This window comes from Chrysochloris asiatica, unplaced genomic scaffold, assembly GCF_000296735.1.
Source record: "Chrysochloris asiatica unplaced genomic scaffold, ChrAsi1.0 scaffold00019, whole genome shotgun sequence".
In the NCBI taxonomy this organism is placed as follows: domain Eukaryota; kingdom Metazoa; phylum Chordata; class Mammalia; order Afrosoricida; family Chrysochloridae; genus Chrysochloris; species Chrysochloris asiatica.
In genome coordinates, this window is record NW_006408537.1 from 21593391 (window position 1) to 21616994 (window position 23604).

The window sequence follows — 23604 nt, forward strand, 5'->3', positions numbered from 1 at the left end:
AACTTTGTGAATTCACATTTAATTTCTTCTTTTACCCAGTCACTTTTCAGCTTTTCGGCTTTCATGTATTCAACCTTATTTCCTTATTCTTCTCATTGCTGATTTCTATTTTTGTAGCATTATGGTCTGAAAAGATGCTCTGTAGTGTTTTGATGATTGTAAATTTATGGTGGCTTGCTTTATGACCTAACACATGGTCAATTCTGGAAAATATTCCTTGTGCACTGCAGCAGAAAGTGTATTGTGTTGTTGTTGGGTTGAATGCTCTGTACACATCTATGAGGTCAAGTTGGTTGATTGTGCTATTTAGTTCCTCTGTAACTTTGTTGTTTTTCTTTCTGGTTGTTCAGTCCTTTTTCAAAAGTGGTGTATTAAAATCTCCCACTATAATTGTAGATTTATCTATTTCTTTCTTCAATTCTAGTAAGGTTTGCTTTATACATCTTGGTACTTTTTCATTGGGAGCGTAGATATTTATTATCGCTATGTTGTCTTGGTCAACTGATCCTTTGATCATGAGATAGTGTCCTTTTTTATCTCTTATGCTGGTTTTTGTCTTAAAGTTTACTTTATCAGAGATTAGAATTGCCATTCCTGCTTGTTTAGTGTTGCAGTTAGCTTGGTATATGTTTTTCCATCCTTTAACTCTTAGTCTATTTTTGTCTTTGTGTGTGAGGTGTGTCTCTTGTAGGCAGCTTATTGAAGGGTCTTGTTTTCTTATCCATTCTGCTACTCTCTATCTCTTCATTGTCAATCCATTGACATGCAATGTAATTATCAATAGGTATGAATTAATTGCTGCCATTATATTAATTTTTTGGTAGTGCTGTTTGTTGATTTGTTCTGCATGCCTTCTTGTGCTGAGTTTGTGGGTTTTGTGCTATTTCTTGTTGGTTTCTTCTTAGTTCTCATGTTTGCTTGTTCTGCTTGGAAGTTCTTTTGCATGGTAAGTTGTGATGCACTTCAGTTTTCTCATCTATAACACTAAGTGTTTGGTGTAGATCTGTGTTGCTCCACATTGACTGTACACTTGACTCACCTAGTGAGAATTTAGAGAAGCACTAAGCCCCAGGGCCCGACCCACAATTCAATTTGTTTAAAAGCTCTCCAGATAATCCTAATTCACAACAAACTTTGTGAATTATGAATTCACAACAAACTTTGTGAAACCTATGGTCAAGGTGATGTCTAAGGTTACTTTTAGAAAAAATTTCTAGTTTTATGATTCACAGTGCTTGACATAGTTACTAGAAATAACAATTTTCTCAGTATTTGCAATGCTCCTGGAAACTAGAAATCACCACCAAAGACTGGTTTTACACAAAATTCAGAACATTTTCTCATCTGTAGTCTAAAGTTATAAAAAGAGCCAAATGCATGCCATTCATTTGGATGTGGCATATAAATTTAAACAAAATAATATAGATTCACTTGAGTCCTGGTGTTGTGCTGTATGATAAAGCACTGGACTGCAAGTTGGTTTGAACAACAAGGTTCCTTTTCTGAAACTCTATACAGGGTTGCTATGAGTCAGAACAAACTCAATGGCACTTAACAACAACAATTCTTAGACATGATTATGTCTAAGAAACAAGTACTGTCTTTCAGTGTTCATACAATGTAAGCAAAGTGTGCTAAAAAAGTATGTAAAATGGTTAAAAAATTGCTATTATGCCTACTATGAGCTTGAATAAATGGTTAATTTCCTAAATATTAATAAGCCTTCTAAAATGTATAACTTAATCATAATATACAATTTGCACATGATATATTATGAAGCAGAGTAGTTTTTTAAAAGATGGATTCAAGTGGGGTATCTATATATGTGTTTGCATTTCAAAGATAAAAATACGATTTAAAAAAACAACAGTTCTGAGATACATCACTATAAAGTGTTGCTATCATATTTTTACTGAACAATTTCTCACTTTACTGAACTGACACTGCTTCCTTTAATTTTAAATGTTAGAGAATATAGTGGTATGTTATATTCATTAAAGGTACAACTAAGTCCAGAACTGAACCAAAACAGAACAGTATAGCCTTCTAGGAAACTGGAGGAAAGCTTCAAATAAATATTAATCGGAGAATTAACAGGTTTTGCATCTTACATTTTACATAATTCTGTATTTGGAAGTATATACTTTAGAATACTTGGGACAGACAGACTCTTTCCTTCTTTTAGCTAGCCTAATAATAGAGAGAAGGAGAAGAAGTACAGATGACAGCTAACAGCTAACATGGGTGCATGTAGGTGTAGCCAACAAAGAATGTGCTGTTGTATGGAATTTCTGTAGGCCTAGTTATTTTTGAAAACTATCTTAAAAATGACTTGATGCTCATAAAAGACACTATGGAAAAGAAATATGCAATTTCCGGTATAATATATATGTCTGTACCATCATTCAGTGTTTGATTCTAACATCGTCATTTTGTTATTCTTATAATATCTATAATAATCATACATATTTCACTGTATCTGGTTGTCCTTTTAATGACAAATTATGTCTAAGTACAATTCACAGAAATACCATTTATTATCACATGCAAAGTTAATGGCATTGGAAGAATAATGTGACTGCTAGAATGGTCCACATGTTTAAAAATCTTGTTCTGTACAGTTTAGGAAGCTATTTTGCTTCACATTAGCTCTACAACGTATCAGTTTGCTTTACAAGATCTCCCTGAAAATGTGCCATACTTTCTTTTATTATTATTATTTTTTTAATTAAATGTTTTTATTTTGGATTGAGTGAAAGTTTACTGTGCCATACTTTCAAAGAATTTCGTAGAATAGGAATAAACCGTGAAAGGTTTGAAATAAAGGCAATACATAATAGAGGAGCTGCAATAGTAACAATAGTAATGATATGTATGCTTGTAATTAATAAAAAACCAACTTATCAGAGTTTTATATGATTTGAAAATATCATGAAACAATAGAAGATTTAACATAAGGGTGATATCACATTGCTTCTTTCTCAACTCTTGGAAATTATTAAATGCAGTAGTTGGTATTTCCCCCCAGACCTCAAAAATCTACTGTTCTACACAGCTGCTGCATATTCTCCTGCTGGTCTTCTATCAGACCCATTCATTTATGTTATATATCTTCTTTCAAACTAGGAAGAGCACATAAAGCCATACATAATTACACATGCATTAGCTTAATCAGATAAAGTCAATGAAGGGAGAAAATCTCCAAAGAAAGTGACCGACAGAGTTATGTGTCCTCAGAAAGACACACATGAGAAGGAGCTCATTGAGAAGATGAGAAGTATTTTTTGTACCTGGGCAGTTCAGGACTAAAATATGAACCAAAGGGTAGAGTTAGAGAACAGTGCCACTTATTTCACAGTTCTGCCTGGGGCTGGGCAAGGTCAGCAAAGCAATCACTGTATAAAGTAAGGTAAATTGACCTACTTTTCTAAGGAAGTCATATAAAATTTATATGATTTTCAGAGTCTAACAACATTATTGAATTGAACATAGACTTTCTAGCTGACACTTAATCAAAATTTAGTGATAATATTCCTTCCATTCAGTAAATAAACTTTTGTTACGTGGATATAAATATACAACTTTATCTCATGTTGTTGTTACATGTAATCAAGTTGATTCCAATTCAGCAATCTTATATAGAGTCTCTGAGGATTGGCTGGTGGATTCGAACCTCCAACCTTATGTTTAGCTGTCCAGTGCTTATCCTAGACTGCCATACCAGGACTTAAACCCTGTATCATATGAAGTCTTATTTAAGCCATTGCCAGACCATTGGATTGGTTTATTGCCAATAGCTGCATAATATTACAAGTGTAAGTAGTAGACTTCATCTTGAAAGCACAAATACTGCATTAAAGTAGAGCTGCCATCAAAAAGAATAATGCAGATGCTGTGTTTTAAAACATGTCAGATTCTCTGAAGTCTATCTTTTCTTTAAACTTTAATCAGCTGAGATAAATGTTTTTCATTTGGCCTTAACAGTTTTTTATAGGAGATAAGAGACAGACAACTAATGAAATAAATTGATGTGCTACTATGGCTAGGTAGAATTAGATTTATTGATGTTGTAGTGGAAAGTATAACCAATTTACTTTTTGGAGAAATTGGCTTTGCCACATGAAAGCATGGGAAAGAAAATCGACCTCTCAAATTTCAACATGACTAATATTTGTAAGTATTTGGTGAACTTCAATGTAATTTTTATGTGGCTCTCTAGTAGAGTAGTGGTTACGAATCAGGCTGCGAACTGCAAGGTCAGCAGTTCGAAACTACCAGCTGTTCCACAGGAGAAAGATGAGGCTTTTTGCTCCCGTAAAGATTTACAGCCTTGGAAACCCTATACGGGGTCGCTGTGAGTAGGAACCGACTCCATGGCACATAACAACAACTCCCCAAATACATTGTATTGTTTCTTAGAATAAGTTATAATTAAGAGGATACTGAATCATAAATATTAAAGATATTGGATCATGAATATTATGAGATGTTGCTTCTAGAAACCTAAAATGATAGTGTGAATTATATGCTGAGCTCAACTTGGAAGTCCAACTGTCACAGAGAAGCCACCCTCACTGGAAACTCTCAGAAATAGACTGCATGCATATTTTACCCAATAGCTTTAGGCATTCAAAGATGGAGGAGGTGAAATCAAAAGTACCATATCAGAATTAGCATCAAACTGTATTTTTCTCTTCAAGTTTTGGAGTCACTTTTAGTACTGATAGTAAGTTGGTTATTTAAACACACATACACACAAGTTTGCTAGCTGTAGAGTTTCTGTGCCTGGGGAAAGGCAGGTGACAATTGGTGCAGTTTATAACACGTGTAATGATAATTAAACTGATTGGTTAAACTGTAAAGCTTTATTATTATTATTTTTTCTTCCTTTTCCTGTAGAGTAGCTCAGCTGAGGGTGTAAGGGTTTTCCCCCACTTGCCCCCCTACTAAGAAACCGTAGGTTGATTCCATTTTTATTGTTCTGCTGGAGTGGGAAATAAACCATATGTTTTAGCATTTTGAATAGCTAAACCAAGTAGAAAATTGAACCAGGGCCTCTTTTCCCTCCGCCTACTGGACTTTGGGGTGGGATTATTCTTCCAAATGTTCTAGTCCACTTGGTATTAGTGTAATGATTCTGTCCTGGGGCAAAGAGAGGGGTGAGGGAAAGAAATGTCAAGGGTTTCAAGGCGAGTTGAACTGAGTAAAGTGTGGATTGTGAAGCTGGAGTTTGAAACCCACCCCTTCCCTGGAAACCAAGCAAAGGCAATGAGAGTCAGAACCAGCTGATGCCGCTGCTGCTGCTTCCCGTTTCCAGGGTGAAAATTTCACAGCAGCTAATTCTAAGGGGGGGGGGGGGGGGGGGGGGGGGGGGGGGGGGGGGGGGGGGGGGGGGGGGGGGGGGGGGGGGGGGGGGGGGGGAGAGAGAGAGAGAATCCTTAACCAGCAGTGAAGAAGATCCTCCTATCACCCAGCCCAAGCAATGTAACCTTTTCAAAAGAAATCCGCATTTTAAAAGCCAGAATTCACCATCCAAAATACGGGACGGGAATCAGAGCTGCTATGAAAATATGAAAAGCCTCTTTACACCCTGAGTGTTTGAAACGATCCGATGAGCATAGGAAGTGGCTGCCAGCGCTTTGGCAGCTGCTCGTGCTACCGCCGCCGCCGTTCCTCTCAGAAGGCTGGACAGAGCTAGTCCCGGTTTCAGCACCGTTGGCGCTGGACAGTTCTCTGCACGCCGCACCGCCGCCTGCTTGCTTTTTCTCACTCTGGCTTTGCATTACTGAAGATGCATCTAAATTACATCCTGTTCAACAACAAGTAGAATTTTTTTTTTTTCCCTGTACGGGAATTACAGTAGACGATTCTTTCAATTAAACTGCATTTTCTTCTTTACGGATTTAGCCATCAGGCATATTTATCCCGATCTCCCCCACCTTTGCAGGAACGAGTCTTTGGGAACGTGGTCCACCCAGGGATGTAAAACTGTGCTTACCGATGCATCCCATACGAAATGCTTATGTGATCGTCTCTCTACCTTCGCCATTTTGGCTCAGCAACCTAGAGAAATAGTAAGTAACAAAGGGAAAACACGGGTTTAATGCAAAGGCAGGGACATTGTGGAGAGTGTTTCTCCAGGGAACTGCATTTTAAATGGGGAAATGAAAATGTTGCAGGGTGGCAAAATTGTGCTCGTCTCTTCCTTAGCTACAGTTGCTTGGTGAAATGAATTCTAGTTGGTGTGATAATAACTAATTTATACTCAATTTTGTGTTTTCTAACTTGAAATCTCTGCATTATAGTTTCTGGGGATGTTCTCCAATCATATTTCTAATATGTTACAAACTTTCAAATAAAAATAATTACCCACTTAACCTTTATTTTTAAACTGAAAAGCTGTCCTGGGGAATTTGTGAAAATAACACTGGTAGTAGAATGAAGACCCCAGACACTGTAGCAAACACATTGGATATCTGCATTGTATATTTCTAGTTCAGGTTCCTGGGGATGTCCTTGGATATATCTGTATGTGTTTTATTTCAAATGAAGTTTTCATGAAAGCATGGTTTGTAAGAAACTGTAAAATCATTCCTTAAAAGTGCAGGTTTGTTAAAATAGTTTTTAAAAGAATAAAAAGCTATGTAGAACTCTCTAAAAGAAACATAATATAATTATCAAGTGCATTTTGAGAAATTATTTCAAAAATTGAAATACTGAAAAATAATTATTCAGATAACTGTGACTTTCTGTCTGAATTTGGCCTAAATATGCATAACTCTTTTCACTTATTCTGACAATAAAAAATAATCTAGTGTAATTGTATGTGCATATCTAAGATTTTAGAACCTAACCTCAGACTGTATTTCTTCAAACTTCCAAAATTAAAGATAAGAAAAATAGCAGATTTCATTAGTTACTGGCTTGTTAGTATCTAAGGAAAGAAACCTCTCAGATATGTTAATGCTTATGATGTTTATATATTTTTAAAAGATATAAAGTTTGTTTTTCAAGGTCATTTATTTGGGACTGATACTGGTATTCTGAAAATTATTTCTAAATATTTTGTTGGTGTAAAAATCATGTAATATATTCTAAGGTCTTTCATCTGAAATTTGACGTTCTTCTGTATCCTTTTAGAGGCCAAGCAAGCAAAATTAAATGAGAGAATACTTACTTAAAACAAAGTTGTCAAAGCTCAAAAAGTTTGAAAATTTTACAATATCCATGTACCAGATAGGGATACATAAAGATCTGTAAATGGGAGGACTGAGAGGAATTTTAAAAACAACAACAACAAAATCATAAAATAACTGGACTCTAGCTACTTGAAAAAAAATTAATGCCACTTCAAATTTCAGCTAGAAAACAATTTAACATGTTAATGTTGACCAAGTTATAATTTTTGTTCTTTATTTTAGAAAATAGTAAATAGATAATATGTCATAATCAAATATCTACAACTCTAAGGCCTTTATTACTTCACAGTGGGAGAGAGGGGAAAGCTAAACTTACTCATTTTAGTAGCAGGGATTATGGGAGCTAAGTGGTTCCATGACCAATTATCTTGTAACTAACATAACTTTAATGGCTATTTTTGAATGATACTCATTTTGTTGAGTTGCAAATTTTCATTTTAATTTATCATTTTTCCCCTTTTTGTTTTGTTTTGTTCAATTACAGATCATGGAATCCTCTGGTACACCTTCAGTCACCCTAATAGTAGGCAGTGGCCTTTCTTGCTTGGCCTTGATCACCCTAGCAGTTGTCTATGCAGCATTATGGAGGTATGTAATCAATTGATACACTTGAAATAGAATGTTCAGTTGTTTAGAGTTAAATTAGGGAATATAACAACCATGATATGTTTCCTGTCGTCTTAATTTCCTGAAAGCTGCATTTTTTACAACAATTGTAATTGTTTTGATTGAGCTGTAATAAATAAGCCGTTTTTACCTGTGTTTTTCTATATATAGTTGCCTGTGGTGAGAAAAGAGCACACACACACTTTTCTTCTCAAATGTTGCTAGCTTTCAACAAGTTGTTTACCACCACACATAATACTCTTCTACCCCATTTTTAGGTCTACATGTGAATTCCACTTAACCCAATTGCTATTTAGCCTGGGAGTTTAATTAGTATATGTACTTAATTTATCCATCATAGAAATATGGTCTCCAAATTCTCAAGTTTTGAACACAAGGTTTCAATATGCCTTTGGCAGTGAATGAAACCTTTGGTAAGATTAAAGCATCAATATAATAACACTTTGCTTTAGGAAAAGTCTCTTTATTGAGTGTCTCCAATAAATCAAATTTTCACTTATTAAACTAAGTCAGAAAAAAATACATAAACAAGGAAAAAGAGTAGAAAAATTTTTGTACTTCAATATTTTAAATTATATCTGTTGCTATTAAAAAATAACATTTCTGTAAGATTTGTTGTTTTCTATTAATAAGAATTCTCTGTGAGATTCATGTACTGATAACCAGGACATAAACATTTTATCAAATCTCCTAATGGATTCTTAGAGCTTTACATATTAAACAATTTATATCCATTAGATGACAAAAAATGCTTTTAAAACACAGTTAAGTTGTTGTTGTAAAGTGCCATAGAGTTGGTTCCAACTCATAGAGACCCTGTCTAGGATTTCTGAGGAGCTACTGGTGAATTTGAACCACCAACTTTGTGATTCAAACCCACCTTGAGGTCAAGTGCTTATCCTGTAGTGACACACCAGTACTCCATAGTTACTGTGTTAGGAGATAGATAATTATTTATCACTTGCTGAATATTTTCAATATTTAAAATATCAAAAGTTAATGCTATTTCTGCCTCAGGATTCTGCAAGTCTTGGTAAATAAAAATTAAGATTAAAAAACAAGTCAGTTGAAATTAATTATAATTTAATAAGGCAAGACTATTTATTTTGACCCTTTTTCCTAAATCATTATTTTTCATTGTATTAATTCACTCTTTTGAGAATAAAAATTGTCAAAGCATATTTAAATGATCAAAGATCATAATTTTCATGCTTCATCTCAAAGCAAAATACATATACATTCTTGGCCCCCTGGTACAGGTATAGTAGAGGTTCTCCCTTCTTGTTTTGTGTCCTGGTGTGGAGCTGTAGGTTAATGCACTGGACTGCAAGGATGGTTTGAACTGTAAACTGGGCAGTTCAAGCTCACCAACTGCTCCTCAAAAACCCTATATGGGTTGCTATGAGTCGGAACCAACTTGGCGGCACTTAACAACAACAACTTCTTGTTTGAGAATTACCTGATAGGGAAACATTGACAAATTGGGACAATTTGATGAAATTTCCCTCCTAGAAAAAGAAAGTAATGCTTTATTAATATAGGAATGTCATTATATAGGCAGTAGGTTCAAGACAAAGTGAAGTAGGCATTGTCCTATAAAGTAAGAACATGATGAGCAAAGTCTTTTCCTTCCACATTGCTTGAACAACACTTTCTGGAAAATGAGGCAGTATTTACGATTCAGAATATTAGATAATCACATTAGCACCATGAAGTATTCTCACTGAAGTATCTATAACAGCACTCCATTTCGTGGCATGTAGGGTTCCAGCACCATCTATTCCACCTTTATCTTATCCTTGAATATGTATGGCTAACCATACAACAAACACTACAAATATAATTGGTGGATAAAATTTATCAAAGAAATACAAGACTAACTAGTCCACAATACAATTTTTTTTTTTTTAAATATTCAAGGTAATCATCTACTACAATAGTTTTCTGGGAATAACCAGTAACCCTCAAAAAAATCTTTAAAAGATGACATGAAATTGAGAAATATAAACTAAAGTCTCAAGAAACAGCATAAATCTGAGTTCCTTAAAGTTAGTGCTCATAGACTTATTGTTTACTTTTCACAATGCTCAAATGTGTGTGTTTAATAAAACAGAGGAATTGAAGTATTATCAATACCTTGAAAAAAGTATCAAGATTCATGAGTTTTTAAATGAATCTTGCAGCATGAAGAATTCAGTGCATTTTATAAACACCTAATTTATCTTGTAACATTTCTTTATGATAATGAGTTTAGACAGTATCACTTTTTTCTAATTATGAAATTGAAAACTTTTCATGTTTTTAATGATTTGCAAAATATGAACATATCAGAATTATTTTATATATAATGGGCTCTTGTATGTTGGTGTTCCATGCAACTGTTAGAAACAATTCACAAAGTTATTCTCTATCTGCAGCTATGTTCTGCAGTTATATTGTTACATCAATGAGTTCAGCATGTCCTTTCAAGAAGTGTACTGAACTTCTGTATTCAAAAATTTTGTTGCAAACATCCCATGTGGCCTAAAAGTTTTTTAAAGTTGAGACATTTCATAACAATCTTTTAGGCAACAGTGTCACTTAACATTGATGAAAATGGAACCAGCTCAAGATGCCTCATGGTGGTCAATACTGGGTCTTAACACCATGATTTTCCTCTTTCCAGAGCAAATAATATCACTGAAACTCTATTAATAAAGCCGTCTGTGTGCTTATGACATCATGAAAGCCATTTAAATCACATTTGAAATCAATTTTATGCAGCTTTTCAATTTTTTGTTATATCCCACACACAAAAAGAGAGTTTAATATTCAATAATACCTTTAGTGTTACAGTGTGTTGTTTACTAGACTTTTAGCTTCTAATAATGTGAAGACCTGGTGTAGTGCTGTAGGATAAGCACTGAACTGCTAACCACAAGGTTGGCAGTTCAAACCCACCAGCTGCCCCTTGGAAAACCTATAGAGGGTTTCAAGGAGCTCTGGTAGTGCAGTGGTTACGAATTGGGCTCCGCGGGAGAAAGATGAGGCTTTCTGCTCCTGTAAAGATTTACAGCCTCGGAAACCCTGTACAGGGTCACTATGAGTCGGAACTGACTCCGCAGCACATAACAACAACAACAACAACAACATGAGTCGGAATCAACTCCATAGCACTTAACAAACAATAACAATAATGCAGAGGCACAGTTAAGCAATAATTGAGGCCATTTTTGCTGAAACTCAACCTAGATTAGTCCTATTGGGGTTTATTTCAAAAAATGTCTTTTACATTATAAAATCTATTATTTGTTTGGTTTTCTTTTTTTGCTCTTGTTTTTAGTTTGCTTTCTCATTTGAAATATATGATGGTATGTGAGACTTTTGCCTAAATATTCCTCAAACAGAGAGAAATATACTTTGAATGCCTCCAGTTCTTGGCACTCCCATCTAACACTGTACAGGAGTGCCCACACCTGTTTGTGGAATGTGATTCTGTGATCTAATACAAACTGAGCAGGCTCAAACACACAGCAAGGACAAGCATGTCTTTTTGTTACTGTCACTCAGAGATTTACCACAGAGTACAGTAAAACAAAATAGCTGTTACCCTTTCAGCTAGTAGGACATTTGATTCTGAGCTGTTCTCTCCAGGGCTCACATTCTTGGTGCTCCTAAGAATTACATAACAGACTGTATATAAACACTTTTTTCAAAGAAGCAAAACATGACAAGTGCCATGTAATTTTTCAATCTCATGGCGAATTATTTATAGATCAGCCTAATTTTTAGAGATACCAATCTTTTTGTCCCCAATATTCAGGGAAAGAAAAGTATAAAGCGTAATGTCCTAACTACATAAAAATACTTGCATGCATGAAATGGTTGGCAGAAAAAAATGTGTATGGTTTCATGAATGTGATGGCACCTTTCTTCTAATAATCACTGGTGATATTTTTAAATCTGAGTGGGCTTTTGATTTTTGGTTTTTGTTGTTGGTGGTGTTCTCTGAGTTTCTATTCATTGATTTAAAAGATAATGTTGTTGTTGTTAAGTGCCACTGAGTCGGTTCTGACCCATAGCAACCCTGTATAGGGTTTCCAAGGAGCAACTGGTGAGCTTGAACTGCCAACCTTGCGGTTCGAACTGACTTTGCAGTCCAGCGCATTAACCCACAATGCCACACCAGGGGTATATATATTATATGATAATACTTAACTGTATACATAGAATATAATACTTGACATGCATAAAGTGCACATATATGTATATTATAAGGTAACATTATACTAAGTGGCATATTTCCAAAAAATTCCTAAAAAAAAATTGTACTGAAAACAGATGTGCAACTTGAGATCTGTCATATATATCATGTTGTCCATGCAAATGTCTAAGGAAAAAGTAATTCTAAAGCATACTTCCACTATCCTATTAAGTCACTAAAACAATACTTATTTTAGTATTTTATCTTCTCTAGAGGGTATGTTTTAATAATTTTTCCCTAGATCAGTTTCACTAACTTGGAAAAACAGAATTCTTCATCTTTCTGTGTAATTTTAAATTTGCACACTTTTTCCCTGGCTAGGTACATACGCTCTGAGCGGTCCATAATTCTGATTAACTTCTGCCTGTCTATCATCTCATCAAACATCCTCATACTGGTTGGACAGACTCAGACACATAATAAGGTATGACTGATAATTCTAATTCTCTTTATGTGCTTATATTTTAATTGGCTATTGATTATCTAGATATTTATCATAGATAAAATGAAGAACTGATCAAATTGGTTTTAAAAGCAAAATAATTTTATTAGTTTCTGATTAAAAGGATTGTTTATTCCAGTCCAGGATGAATATAATCCTTGGCTTAATTTCCTAGAGGTTGAGCAGCTGTTTTAAGTAGGTAAAAAATGTGTTCAATATTACATGAAAGCTCTGTGTTGAAAGTCTTGGGACATCATATGCACAAATTTTGACTCATTATCCTAAATGTAATAGTATTGGCTGTGTTTTGGTCTAATTTACTAGTGCTGATTCTTAAAAGGCAACTATTAATTGCTTGCAAGAGTAGCATTGCTCTTGAAAATCCCACCAAACAAGGTCTGTAAGCAGTACTTGGAGAGAGTTTTAGGTGAAAGCTACTCAAGGGTTTATGTCTTTGAAATTTCTTTCATTTACTAAAATGCATCTTGATACTTAACCAATATGACAGTGTAACTGCATAGTCACTTTTAGTGGAGTGTCAAAGTATAGGTTCTATTTTTGTTAATTGACCTGAGTTGAATAACCTTGTCTTTTTCGGAAATGACTGTCAACTAGCTTTACTAAACTACTCTGAAATACATCCCAAGAAACCCTTTACAGCAATCTTGAATCAACTTACCCCAGCCTTAAAGGAATTTTTTAAACACTGCTTTGATAAATCATTTGTCAGTTAATCCACATGAGTTCAGGTCTGTTGGTTTTTTCATTTTGTGTTTTGGTTTTCCAAATACTAAAGTCAATAATTAGACATATAAAATACATACATTTTTATTTTTTAAAAACTCAAATGCACTTTTCAATTAGTTACTTAAATATGTTGGAGATTTCATACATCATGTACCCGTCTCAAGTATATGGGTTGTCTGTTTGTTTTGCTATAGTCTGCATTCCTGTTATTGTTGATCTTTGCACCAGAAACTGATTCTGGATCAGTTTGTTCTTAAGCGCCATCAAGTTAGTTCCAAGTCATAGAGACCCTGAATAAGGTTTCCGAGGAGAAACTGGTGGGTTTTAACTGCCAATCTCGCAGTTAGCAGTTTAGCGCTTATCCTATAGCACCACACCAGGGCTCCTGGGTCAGGGTGGTGGTGGTTATGTGCCATGGAGTCAGTTCCTACCCATAGCGACCCTGTACAGGGATTCTGAGGCTGTAAATCTTTATGGGAGCAGAAAGCCTCGTCTTTCTCCTCAGAACAGCTGGTAGTTTCGAACTGCTGACCTTGCGGTTTGTAGCCTAGGGCCTAGGAAACTCCTGAGTTGATTCCAAAGAAGTTTTATTCCTGAACTGCATTGCTGGAAGGAGCCATTAACCCTTTAAAGATAAAACAAAACAACAACCTAATAAAGAGTTCTATATAAATAAATAGTACTTTATTTGAGATTTTTAGTGTTTTGTTTTTGCTCTTTCTGTTCTTTAAAGAGAGAAGATGAGAGAACATTCAGTCTATTAGAATGTATCTCAAGACCATGTTATAAACATTTAAGTTTTTATAAAAGAAATAAATGAGACAAGGGAAAACTAAGGGAGATAGGAGAAAAGACCAAAGGTGAAGGAGATGCCAATTGGAGTGGGAGAAGAGACAGAAAAGTATACCATAATCATTGAAGGAAGAAATGGGGATAAACATGGATCTGAGCTGGGAAGGAAGGAGAAAACAGGGAGAAAGTAACAGGGAAGGAAGTGGGACAAAGAAGACAAGACTGTAGGTCCCAGGCACTTTGTACATTGCTTCTGTAACCCTTCCCCTTCTGGTAGCACACTTGGGCTTGATTTTAGATCTCTTAGAAATGCTCATTTCCTGATTAATGTCTATTCACAATTTATTAGCCTTAAATCTTCATCCAGAAAAGAAGCCTTGAACCAAAATATAACAAACCTCGTCAGCTTTAACCCATGGTTTTTTTTTTTCACCAAAGCCTCTCGTCATTTTTTTTTTTTTTTATACGCCAAACACTTTTAAATAATTCTCCCCTTTAGACGATGCAAAATGCATAATGTTCCATAGGAAATATGCTTTTAAAATCATTTCATGCTGTGTGGTACATTTTTTACAAGTTCTGAGCCAATTATAGAATATAGAATTCTCCACAAGTTTTATTACTACACATTTATAGTGGTCTAAACCAGTACTGTCTGGTAGAAATATCATACAAGCCCCATATGTAATTTAAAATTTTCCAGTACCCTTATTTTAAAAACTTTTCAAAAAGTGTGATTAATTTTAGAAACTCGATATATCCAAAATGTTACCATTGTAACATATAATCAATATTAAAATTATTAATATGATATTAGTAATATCATGGGAGCATGATGGCTCCATAAGATAAACACTGGAATGTGAACTATAAGTTCTGTGGTTCAAACTTACCAGTCAATACATGGAAGAAAGATGAGGCTTTCTGTTCCTGCATAGATTTAAAGCCCCAGAAACCCTACAAAGGGTCACTATGAGCTGGAACCAAGTAGATGGCATTTAGCAACATCAACAAATAATATCATAATATATCATGATGACATTATAAAAATATCATCATCAATATTTTTTTTTAAATTAAATCTTTGACATCTGATATATATTTTATGCTTAAAACATAGATTGATTTGGACTGTGTTTCAAATACTCAATACAGTATTGGATAGTATAGATCTAAAGCTGGTGTGACACTGTAGGATCATCACTGGACTGCAAACCACAAGGTCAGCAGTTCAAACCCACCAACTGCTTCTCGAAAACCCTGTATAGGGTCACTATGAGTCAGAACTGACTTGATAGCCCTTATAACAACAACAACAAACTAGTCTCAAGATATTATAGAAATTATATCCTACCTACCCATTTTGGCTTTTCCCGAGTTTCATTGTCCTCCTTTTTAATGCAAATGTCTTTTTGTTATTCATGAATACTGTTGACTATGCTTCAAAGACAGAATAAGACAAGACTAATTTTACTTTTCCTTTCTGGTTATGAGGAATGGCTGGAATGTGCTTATTATCTTTTAAAAACAAAACATTTAGCTTGATTTGCTCCATCCCAGGCAACTAACTGTAGGATAGCTTTCATATAGTCTAGAACTATAATGGGTCTGTGAGAAGAGTAGGTGGTGGGTTGTGGTCAGGAGAAAGTAATGGTTTTCTCATAATTTTCTAGCTCTGGGAAGATGAACTCACTAGCTTAACACAATTCACGGTAAAGTGACCAAAAGTGAAAAACAGTAAAACTCTAGGATTTTACTCTTACTCATTCTCAGCAATATATCAAATTTCTGGAGCTGGGGGGATCATCACATATTTCATTATAATATATGTTGAATTTCATTAAACTGATTCTCCTTTATTTTATGTATGAGACTTTGATATATGAAAGGCTACACCTGTCTTATTATACATAAAGTAATACTTTAAAAAATAGAACAGAAAAAAAAAATATATTATGTTTTTACAAAAACTAAGGGTGACTCCTCCAGGTAAACATTTTAAAAATGCATTATAGTGATCAGTGGCTGCAGTAATTGACTTAGGTTGTGTATTGGTCAGTTGCTCTGTGGGAGCAGATTTATAGCCTTAAAGATTTATAGCCCTACAAACCCCATACAGTGTCACTATGAGTAAGAACCAATTCAAAGGCACAAAACTACTACCACCATAGGATCTCTTAAGCTCATGGTTAAGTGCTTTGACGCAAACTGAAAGGTTGCTTGTTCAAACCCACTAGCTGCTACATATGAGAAAGATACTGCTATCAGCTTAAAGATTTACAGCCTTGGAAACCTGTGGGTCAGTTCTACTCTGTCTTGAAGGCTTTGGGATTGGTTTGGTTTGCTTTGCTTTATAGGACACCTTTGCTGCTGGGGCCATTTTGTAATTGATGTTTTGATTTATGCTTTAGTATTCGCTGCTTGGAAAAATGGAAACATTTGAGAGAGCTTCTTGATGAACAAGTTACTTAATAGTGTCCCTGAGAGCTGTCATGGATAGTGTATATGAAAACTGGTATTTGATGCTGATGTCCATAATCGTTTTGAAGTGTCACACAGGGCTTTTCCTCTGAATTGCTTGTTGAAATATAATTGACTTGATTGTCTCAGTACTGAGTATTTCAACTTCCTTTTGAGTTTGGAAAGAAACAACATGAAATGATCCATAGTTTAAAATGTGATGTATTCAAATATTTAAGCTATTGATTCAATTGCTGGCAGCAAAGTAAGGAGTCAAATACAAATTGTTATAACTCTTCTTAAAGTACAATTGTAAAATTTTATTATAGTTAATTTCATTACATTTTTAGCTTTCTCATCATGTGACATTGCTTTTTAATCTCTGTACATTTAAAATTTCAACCAAGGTATTTCTAGATCTTAAATATTTTTTATTATTAAAGAGTTTTCATTGCACCTTAAAGTGTGCACATATCTTTTATTGTGCCACGTAAACTAATTTGGCAGACAATTGTTCAGAAAGCAAAGATTATTGTTGAAAACAGATAAATTCAGATTAGTGTTTTCATCATATTTGCTTCTTTCCAAAGACTTCGAGATTATTTACTGTATTAAAGTATTAACCAACTAAAGCTAAATTTTTGAGTGCAGTGGCTCTGTGGGATAAACACTGAACTGAGAACCACAAGATTGAGGATCCAAGCCTACCAGCTGCTCCAACAGGAGAAAGATGAGGTTTTCTGCTTCCACAAAATAATTACAACCTCAGAAACCTTATGAGTTGCAACCAACACAACAGTCCTTAATAACAACATAGCTTAATTTTGGGCGAACTCTTGCATTTTTTTTTTTAGATTGGGCAATATTTGTCACCCAAGATGTTGAAAGTACTGTTCTCTTCCACAACCTCATTAACTAGTTAAATGGAAGGCAAACCTAAGCACTAATTCTGTCGCACATATTGGTATTTATATAAGCACTGATTATCAGTGCTGGACTACGAATCAAAGGTCGGCAGTTCAGACTCACCAGCTTCTCCTCGTAGGGTAGTTATGACTTGGAAGGGACTCACTGACACTTAACAACAGTAATATAAGTGTAATGAACTCCTGGGCCTTTGTCCTTTAGATTTCTTGACTTCACTCTGTATGAAACACTCCAATGAGATGGACATAGCAACAATTAGACAAAATTCTGTGTCCTTTGGTGTGTGTCATTCATTCAGAAATCTTCCTAAACCAGTGACTGGACACAGAATGATGAAGGATAAAACTATGAGACTCTCTAAGAGGTACAGGAATCAGTCATACAATTCATTCAAGAGTAACAAGTGTTTAATTATATTAGTAATCCACATATCCTGATTGTCTATATTTTCACCAAGGGGAACTCATCAACACAGCACCACTGTGGTCAGCAGTTCAAACTTAGCAGCAGTTCAAACACAACACCACAAGGTCAGCAGTTCAAACTTAGCAGCTGCTCCTTAGAAGCCCTATGCAGGGTCCCTATGAGTCAGAACTGACTGGATAGCACTTAATAAACAGTATTCCACCAATAAAGACTCACCATTTACATCCAGTTTTATAACGTAAAGGGTGATTGTGATAAATACGCATAAATCAGCAGGAATCGTAGATGCTACCTGTAATTTAATGCCAACTGACCAACCCATTGTGTACATTTGTGGGTCACTAACTGCTAAATATATATTATCATATTGAGAATACCAAAGTGTTATAAAAATAAACTGCAGGAATACTAACACATTGAAATGGAATACTTTAAAAAAAACAGTAGACTCAAATATGAGAGGAAAGATAGACACCAACTTCAGTTTTAAGAGAACTAGAGGCCAAGCAAAAGTCTTTATTGAGAAGTGAATACAGAGAAATACTGTTAACTGATGGTACATGCAGGAGATTATAATCATTGTAATGAAACAAAGTGTATGATTTGTTGAATGTGAAACTGATGATCTGCCCTGTAAACTCAGTCAACTCACAATAAAAACATACCAACATACCAAAAAAAAAAAAAAAAAAAAAAAAAGCCCTTTTGAAAGAAAAAGGGAAACTTCCCCATTTTTTTTTTTTTTTTTTTTGGTATAGACAAACATTTTCTTAGCACTACTTAGGAAGATTTTATCATGTCTATCATTGTATGTATGACACACTGAGTTTTATAACGAGCTGTGTCATCCCTGCAAATATCCTCTAATGGATGCCAATCACCCCTGGTTGAGAACTTCTAACAACTAGACTTCAGAAACAAGTAACCTGTCTCTGAGACTAAACCTGCCAGGTCTTTGCATAACATGACACCCACAGAAAATATTTTTACTCGTATGCTTACAGGAGTAAACAGACAAGACTTCTCCTGACTGTCTGGAAAGCTGAGAAGATTAGATTGTCACTCTCAAATACTAAATCCTTCAACAAAAAAATTGTTTGTTCTGACTGCCCTCAGTTCCCCATCTTCAGCAGGTTCCTCTTTCTGATGCAGTCTGGCTTCTGCTTGCTAGCTCTTCTCTGAAGCACTCTCCTTGAGGTCTACAATGACTTTCCATATTATCAAGTCCAAAGGGAATTTGTTCGTTCTCATCTAATTTTCATTGCTTTTTGAATGGCATGGCCACTTAGAAATCCTTGTTAGACTCTGGTTACTTCACTTTTGAGGCACTTAACTCCTGAAATGTCTTTATTCCTCTGTTCATCCTTTTTGGTTTTCTTTTGGGACTCTTTGTTCATAGCCGGCCATTAAATGTTAGTGCTCATTAATATTTTCTGTTTGGAAGCATTTTGTAAAATTCACATAGCCCACAAAATTTTCTTATTTCACTTTGTGCTTATTTAACCTTCATAAAGATATTATGTGTTTGTTCTGTAGTTTATAATAGAGATAATAAGCAAAGATCAGCCATACTAGAAGGCTGGGTCATTCTAATGAAAATTTTTGTTTCTTTGTGTTAGTTTTGGCAAAATTGTGTATTTAAAAAAACAAAACAACAACCTTGAATTTAAATAACTTTAATTCACCTAGTTACACCATGTCTTTCTTTTGTCATAGACCCAGCTATTTCACACATATTTATTTACATGTCTAACCTCTGAAGGCGTATCTTTTCAATTTCTCAAGATTCCTTTCAAAAGGAATATTGAATATGTATTTACAGATACCCATTTTTTTCTCTTGGTAATCTCTGAAGCAGTATGCCCTCTTCCATTGAGATTCATTGCTCTACATGCGTCCCTTGCTGTTGTTTGGTGCCTTAGAGCTGGTTCCAACTCATAGCGATCCTATGTAAAACAGAATGAAGCAATGCCTGGTCCTCAACCCATTTTTGCAGCCACTGTGTCACTTTAGTCAGGTGGTGATGATTAACAGCAGGTGATTTGATCCAGATAGACTTAAGTTGCTCAAATCTGGATTCCCTAGGTGATGCAAAGGATTAGAGCATTCAACTGCTAACCAAAAGTTTGAAGGTTTGAGTTCACCTTTTTTCATTAGAAAAAAGGCCTGTCAACCTACTTTTGGAAAACCAGTCACTAAAAACTTTATGGGGCCAATTCTATTCTGACATACATGGGGTCACAATGGGTCAGAATTGACTTGACCAAAGCTGTTTTATTTTTTGTTTTTAATCCTAAATCTGTTGTGTCTTTATTACATGATCTTGGTTGAAATGCACAGCCTCTCTAGAGTGTTGCTGTTGTTAAGTGGCATCGAGTCGATTCTGACCCATAGGGACCCTATATAGGGTTTCCGAGGAGCAGCTGGTGAGCTTGAATCACCGACCTTGCATTTCAAATGTCTTTGCAGTCTGGTGCATTTACCCACAGCACCACACCAGAGTGTAGATGCTTCTTAATATCACTCTTGCAGCACTGTCAAAGTTATGAACGATAGCACATACAAAGTAATTAGCCAAGAGCCTAGTACTTTGTAAGCATGATGTAAATAGTAGCTGTGATTATGATGATGATAATGATTACTCCAAGCTGTACATCTAGTTCCAGATTTCTCTTCTGATCTTCAGATATCCTATGTCCAGTTTCTTTCTTGCTCACCACTAAATTCACCATGTTCCCACTCCACCTCAACCCCAAATTTAGTATAAATCTATTCTCATCTTCTGTAGCCTTCAACCCAGTTACACAAGCTAGAACGCTGAGTCATCTGTGATGTCTTCGTGCAGTAATTCTAACCACACACCCATGCCAGCCCTGCCTCAATCGTGTGCTCATCATCTGCATAGTCTACTGCTTCCATCATCTACATCGCACTGTAGCCAGAGTGATCACGCAAAAATTCAAAGCTGCCCACTCTACTTCCTAGTTTAAACATTTATTGTTATTCCATCTATTAGAGAAGTGATTTGTAAACTGTACTCCAACACAAGTAGTGAAATTTATTTTACTTAAGTATGAAGATTGCTGCTCTTCACTGCTCTTCTCAACTTGATATATTGAAGTTCAGGGTTAAATTTTTCTTGAGAAAAGAGCTCTGCAGATACAAAACTTGAGAAACCACTGAATTATGACATGACTTGCATTGACCTCTCCAACCTGACTTTTGTTGTTCTCTGACTCTCATTTCACAACCCTACCAAAACCAACCTGTTAAGTTTGTTCAAAACACTCATGATAGGTTCTTGCTTCATGCTGCCCTTCATGCTAGAACACTGTTTCTCTCCCCTACTTTACTCAACATCTCAAATGTCTTCATCTGACTTCTGCTCATTTGACTCTTAGTTTAGCCCTTTCCCTTATAGGAAACTTTCTTTCTCCACTCTTAGATATAGCTACTCTGGGAGCTGGAGAATGCCAGTGTACCCCTTTATCATATTGTGTTATTTTATTTCCAACAAAACTAAATACTATTTAACACAGAGTTCTCTTATAGTTATTCTAAACCCCATTGTCCAGCATATAGTCTGAGTATACAGTAAAATAGAATAAATACTAACTGACTGTAAGAATGGTCTAATGGATTTATTGAAATTCATAATTTGACCTCATATTTATAGGGCTAATATAGAGCATTAGTTGGTTTTCTAAGCATTAGGGTCTTTCACTCTAGATAAGATCTAAGCCAATACGGTGATAAAGATGAATTACCTGGTACTTATTTTAAATTTTAAGTGATTGGTAGCTTTAAAGGTGATCTGGTTCCCAGAATTTAGTAAAGGACACTAGGCTTTAACAAATATGAATCTTGCTGTTTAGAAATGCAAAACAATGTTCATAACATTTCAAAAAATGTGCGTATGTATAATTCCTCACATAAAAATCAAATCCTGGCCAGTGATTTCTCAAATTCATGTTTATTATGTTTCAAATATGTGCATGATTCCAATGGTTGAAGCTCGTTTACTATTGAGAATTTTTAATATATATGGTAGCTTGTTGTTGTTGTTAAGTACCGTGGAGTCGGTTCCGACTCATAATGACCCTGCACAGGGTTTCCAAGACTGTTTATCTTTACGGGAGCAGAAAGCCTCATCTTTCTCCTGCAGAACTGCTGGTAGTTTCCAACTGCTGACCTTGAGGTTGCAGCCCGACTCATAACCACTATGCTACCAGAGATATGGTAGCGTAGTGGTTACAAATCGGCCTGCAAACCGCAAGGTCAACAGTTCGAAACTACCAGCTGTTCCACGGGAAAAAGATGAGGTTTTCTGCTCCCGTAAAGATTTACAGCCTTGGAAACCCTGTACAGGGTCACTATAAGTCAGAACTGACTCCACGGCACTTAACAACAACAACATCAATTTATTGACTGAGTGCAATGTTTTTTTTTAAAAGGATTTGAATGTTATAAACTTATATGTAATTCATTTGAGTCCATTTTGAGGTACTTACTAAATCTACCAGGGTTCTTTTAAGTTCTTGAAAACCTTTATCAAACCATGGAACAGGACTTGCCTGGATTCTGGGTTATGAAGGATTATTTTATTTTGTTAGATTGAGGTTTAAAATGGGATAGACAGTGAGACTGGGGAACACTTTTGGCTCACTGTAAACTTCTAGCCCCTGATTTCTATACATATCTAGTGTTTGTGTGGTTGGGGCCATAAATCACATTATTAAAGTCAACTTCAAATAAGATAAAAGATTAATATATGTGTGGTAAAGAAAATTAATATGTTGTGTGGTAAACGTAAAGAAAATGAAAATCGAGTTATTTGAGAATAAAGAGTTACTGAAATAGTTGAGATATTAAAAGCCAAATATCTTTGAAGGACAAGGATGCCAGTTCGGGTAGTAAATAAGTATTCTCAGGTCATGTTCTTTTGCAGAGCTCCCAAAGAGTGAACACTCATAGAACAGGGGAGAAGAGGAACCAAGTCTCTCTTACTTGTATGCTGGAAATTGCTTTGGGAGTTTCAGGCCTACTCTGATTACCCTTTGTTCTTTTTTGTTTAGGTAGTTACACAAAAGTGTCCTTGAGGCAATGTAAAGAATCGACTTTGTAGAAAGCTTGTTTGAATTGGTTAATTCTCACTCTTCACTCCTACCACTCCTGCTTTAAACCTAACCTTCAGTTGTGTCTGGTTTTGTCTTAGAAAATTAATAGAGAAATACTCAGACTTGCTTGCCATGTATAAAATTGTTTAGGTTACTGTAAGGTAGTCATGCTGACTTGTAGTTATTAATGTGAGAGAGTCTCACAAAGGTAGACATATTTCTGTTTCCAAGTTCATATTTTGAGTGCTTATACACATGTATTTGAAAGCATCACTTTGAATTTGAGATCATTATAAAAACAGTTTGAATACTATATATATATCATTTTTCAGTTTGAATACTATATGTCATTCTTTTAACTTCCTTCTGCTCTATTTTTTCATTAGTCCATCCTTTTCATTACTGTGAAAAAGCTTAAAAGTAAAACACTCTATCATATCATTTCCCTGTTTACAACCTTATAATGAGTCTGTGTGCCGAACACATGGCGTTGGTTTAATTTATAGCCTATAGATAATTACATTGAATGTAAATGGAGTAAGTGTACCAGACGAGAGATAGAAAATAGCAGAATGGATCAAAAAATAGAACCCATGAATATATTGTCTACAACAGACACACCTA

At 35.2% G+C, this 23604-nt stretch overlaps 1 protein-coding gene across 1 annotated transcript in view; it reads left to right on the top strand.

Annotated features, from left to right (window-relative positions):
* Positions 1-23604, top strand: part of BAI3 (brain-specific angiogenesis inhibitor 3) — a 1099520-nt gene that overhangs the window by 891145 nt on the left and 184771 nt on the right. Inside the window, exons 17-19 of the mRNA XM_006835746.1 lie at positions 5948-6074; positions 7684-7787; positions 12391-12493. Of these exons, the coding sequence (XP_006835809.1) occupies positions 5948-6074; positions 7684-7787; positions 12391-12493 (334 nt within the window). The remainder of the gene's footprint in view (positions 1-5947; positions 6075-7683; positions 7788-12390; positions 12494-23604) is intronic.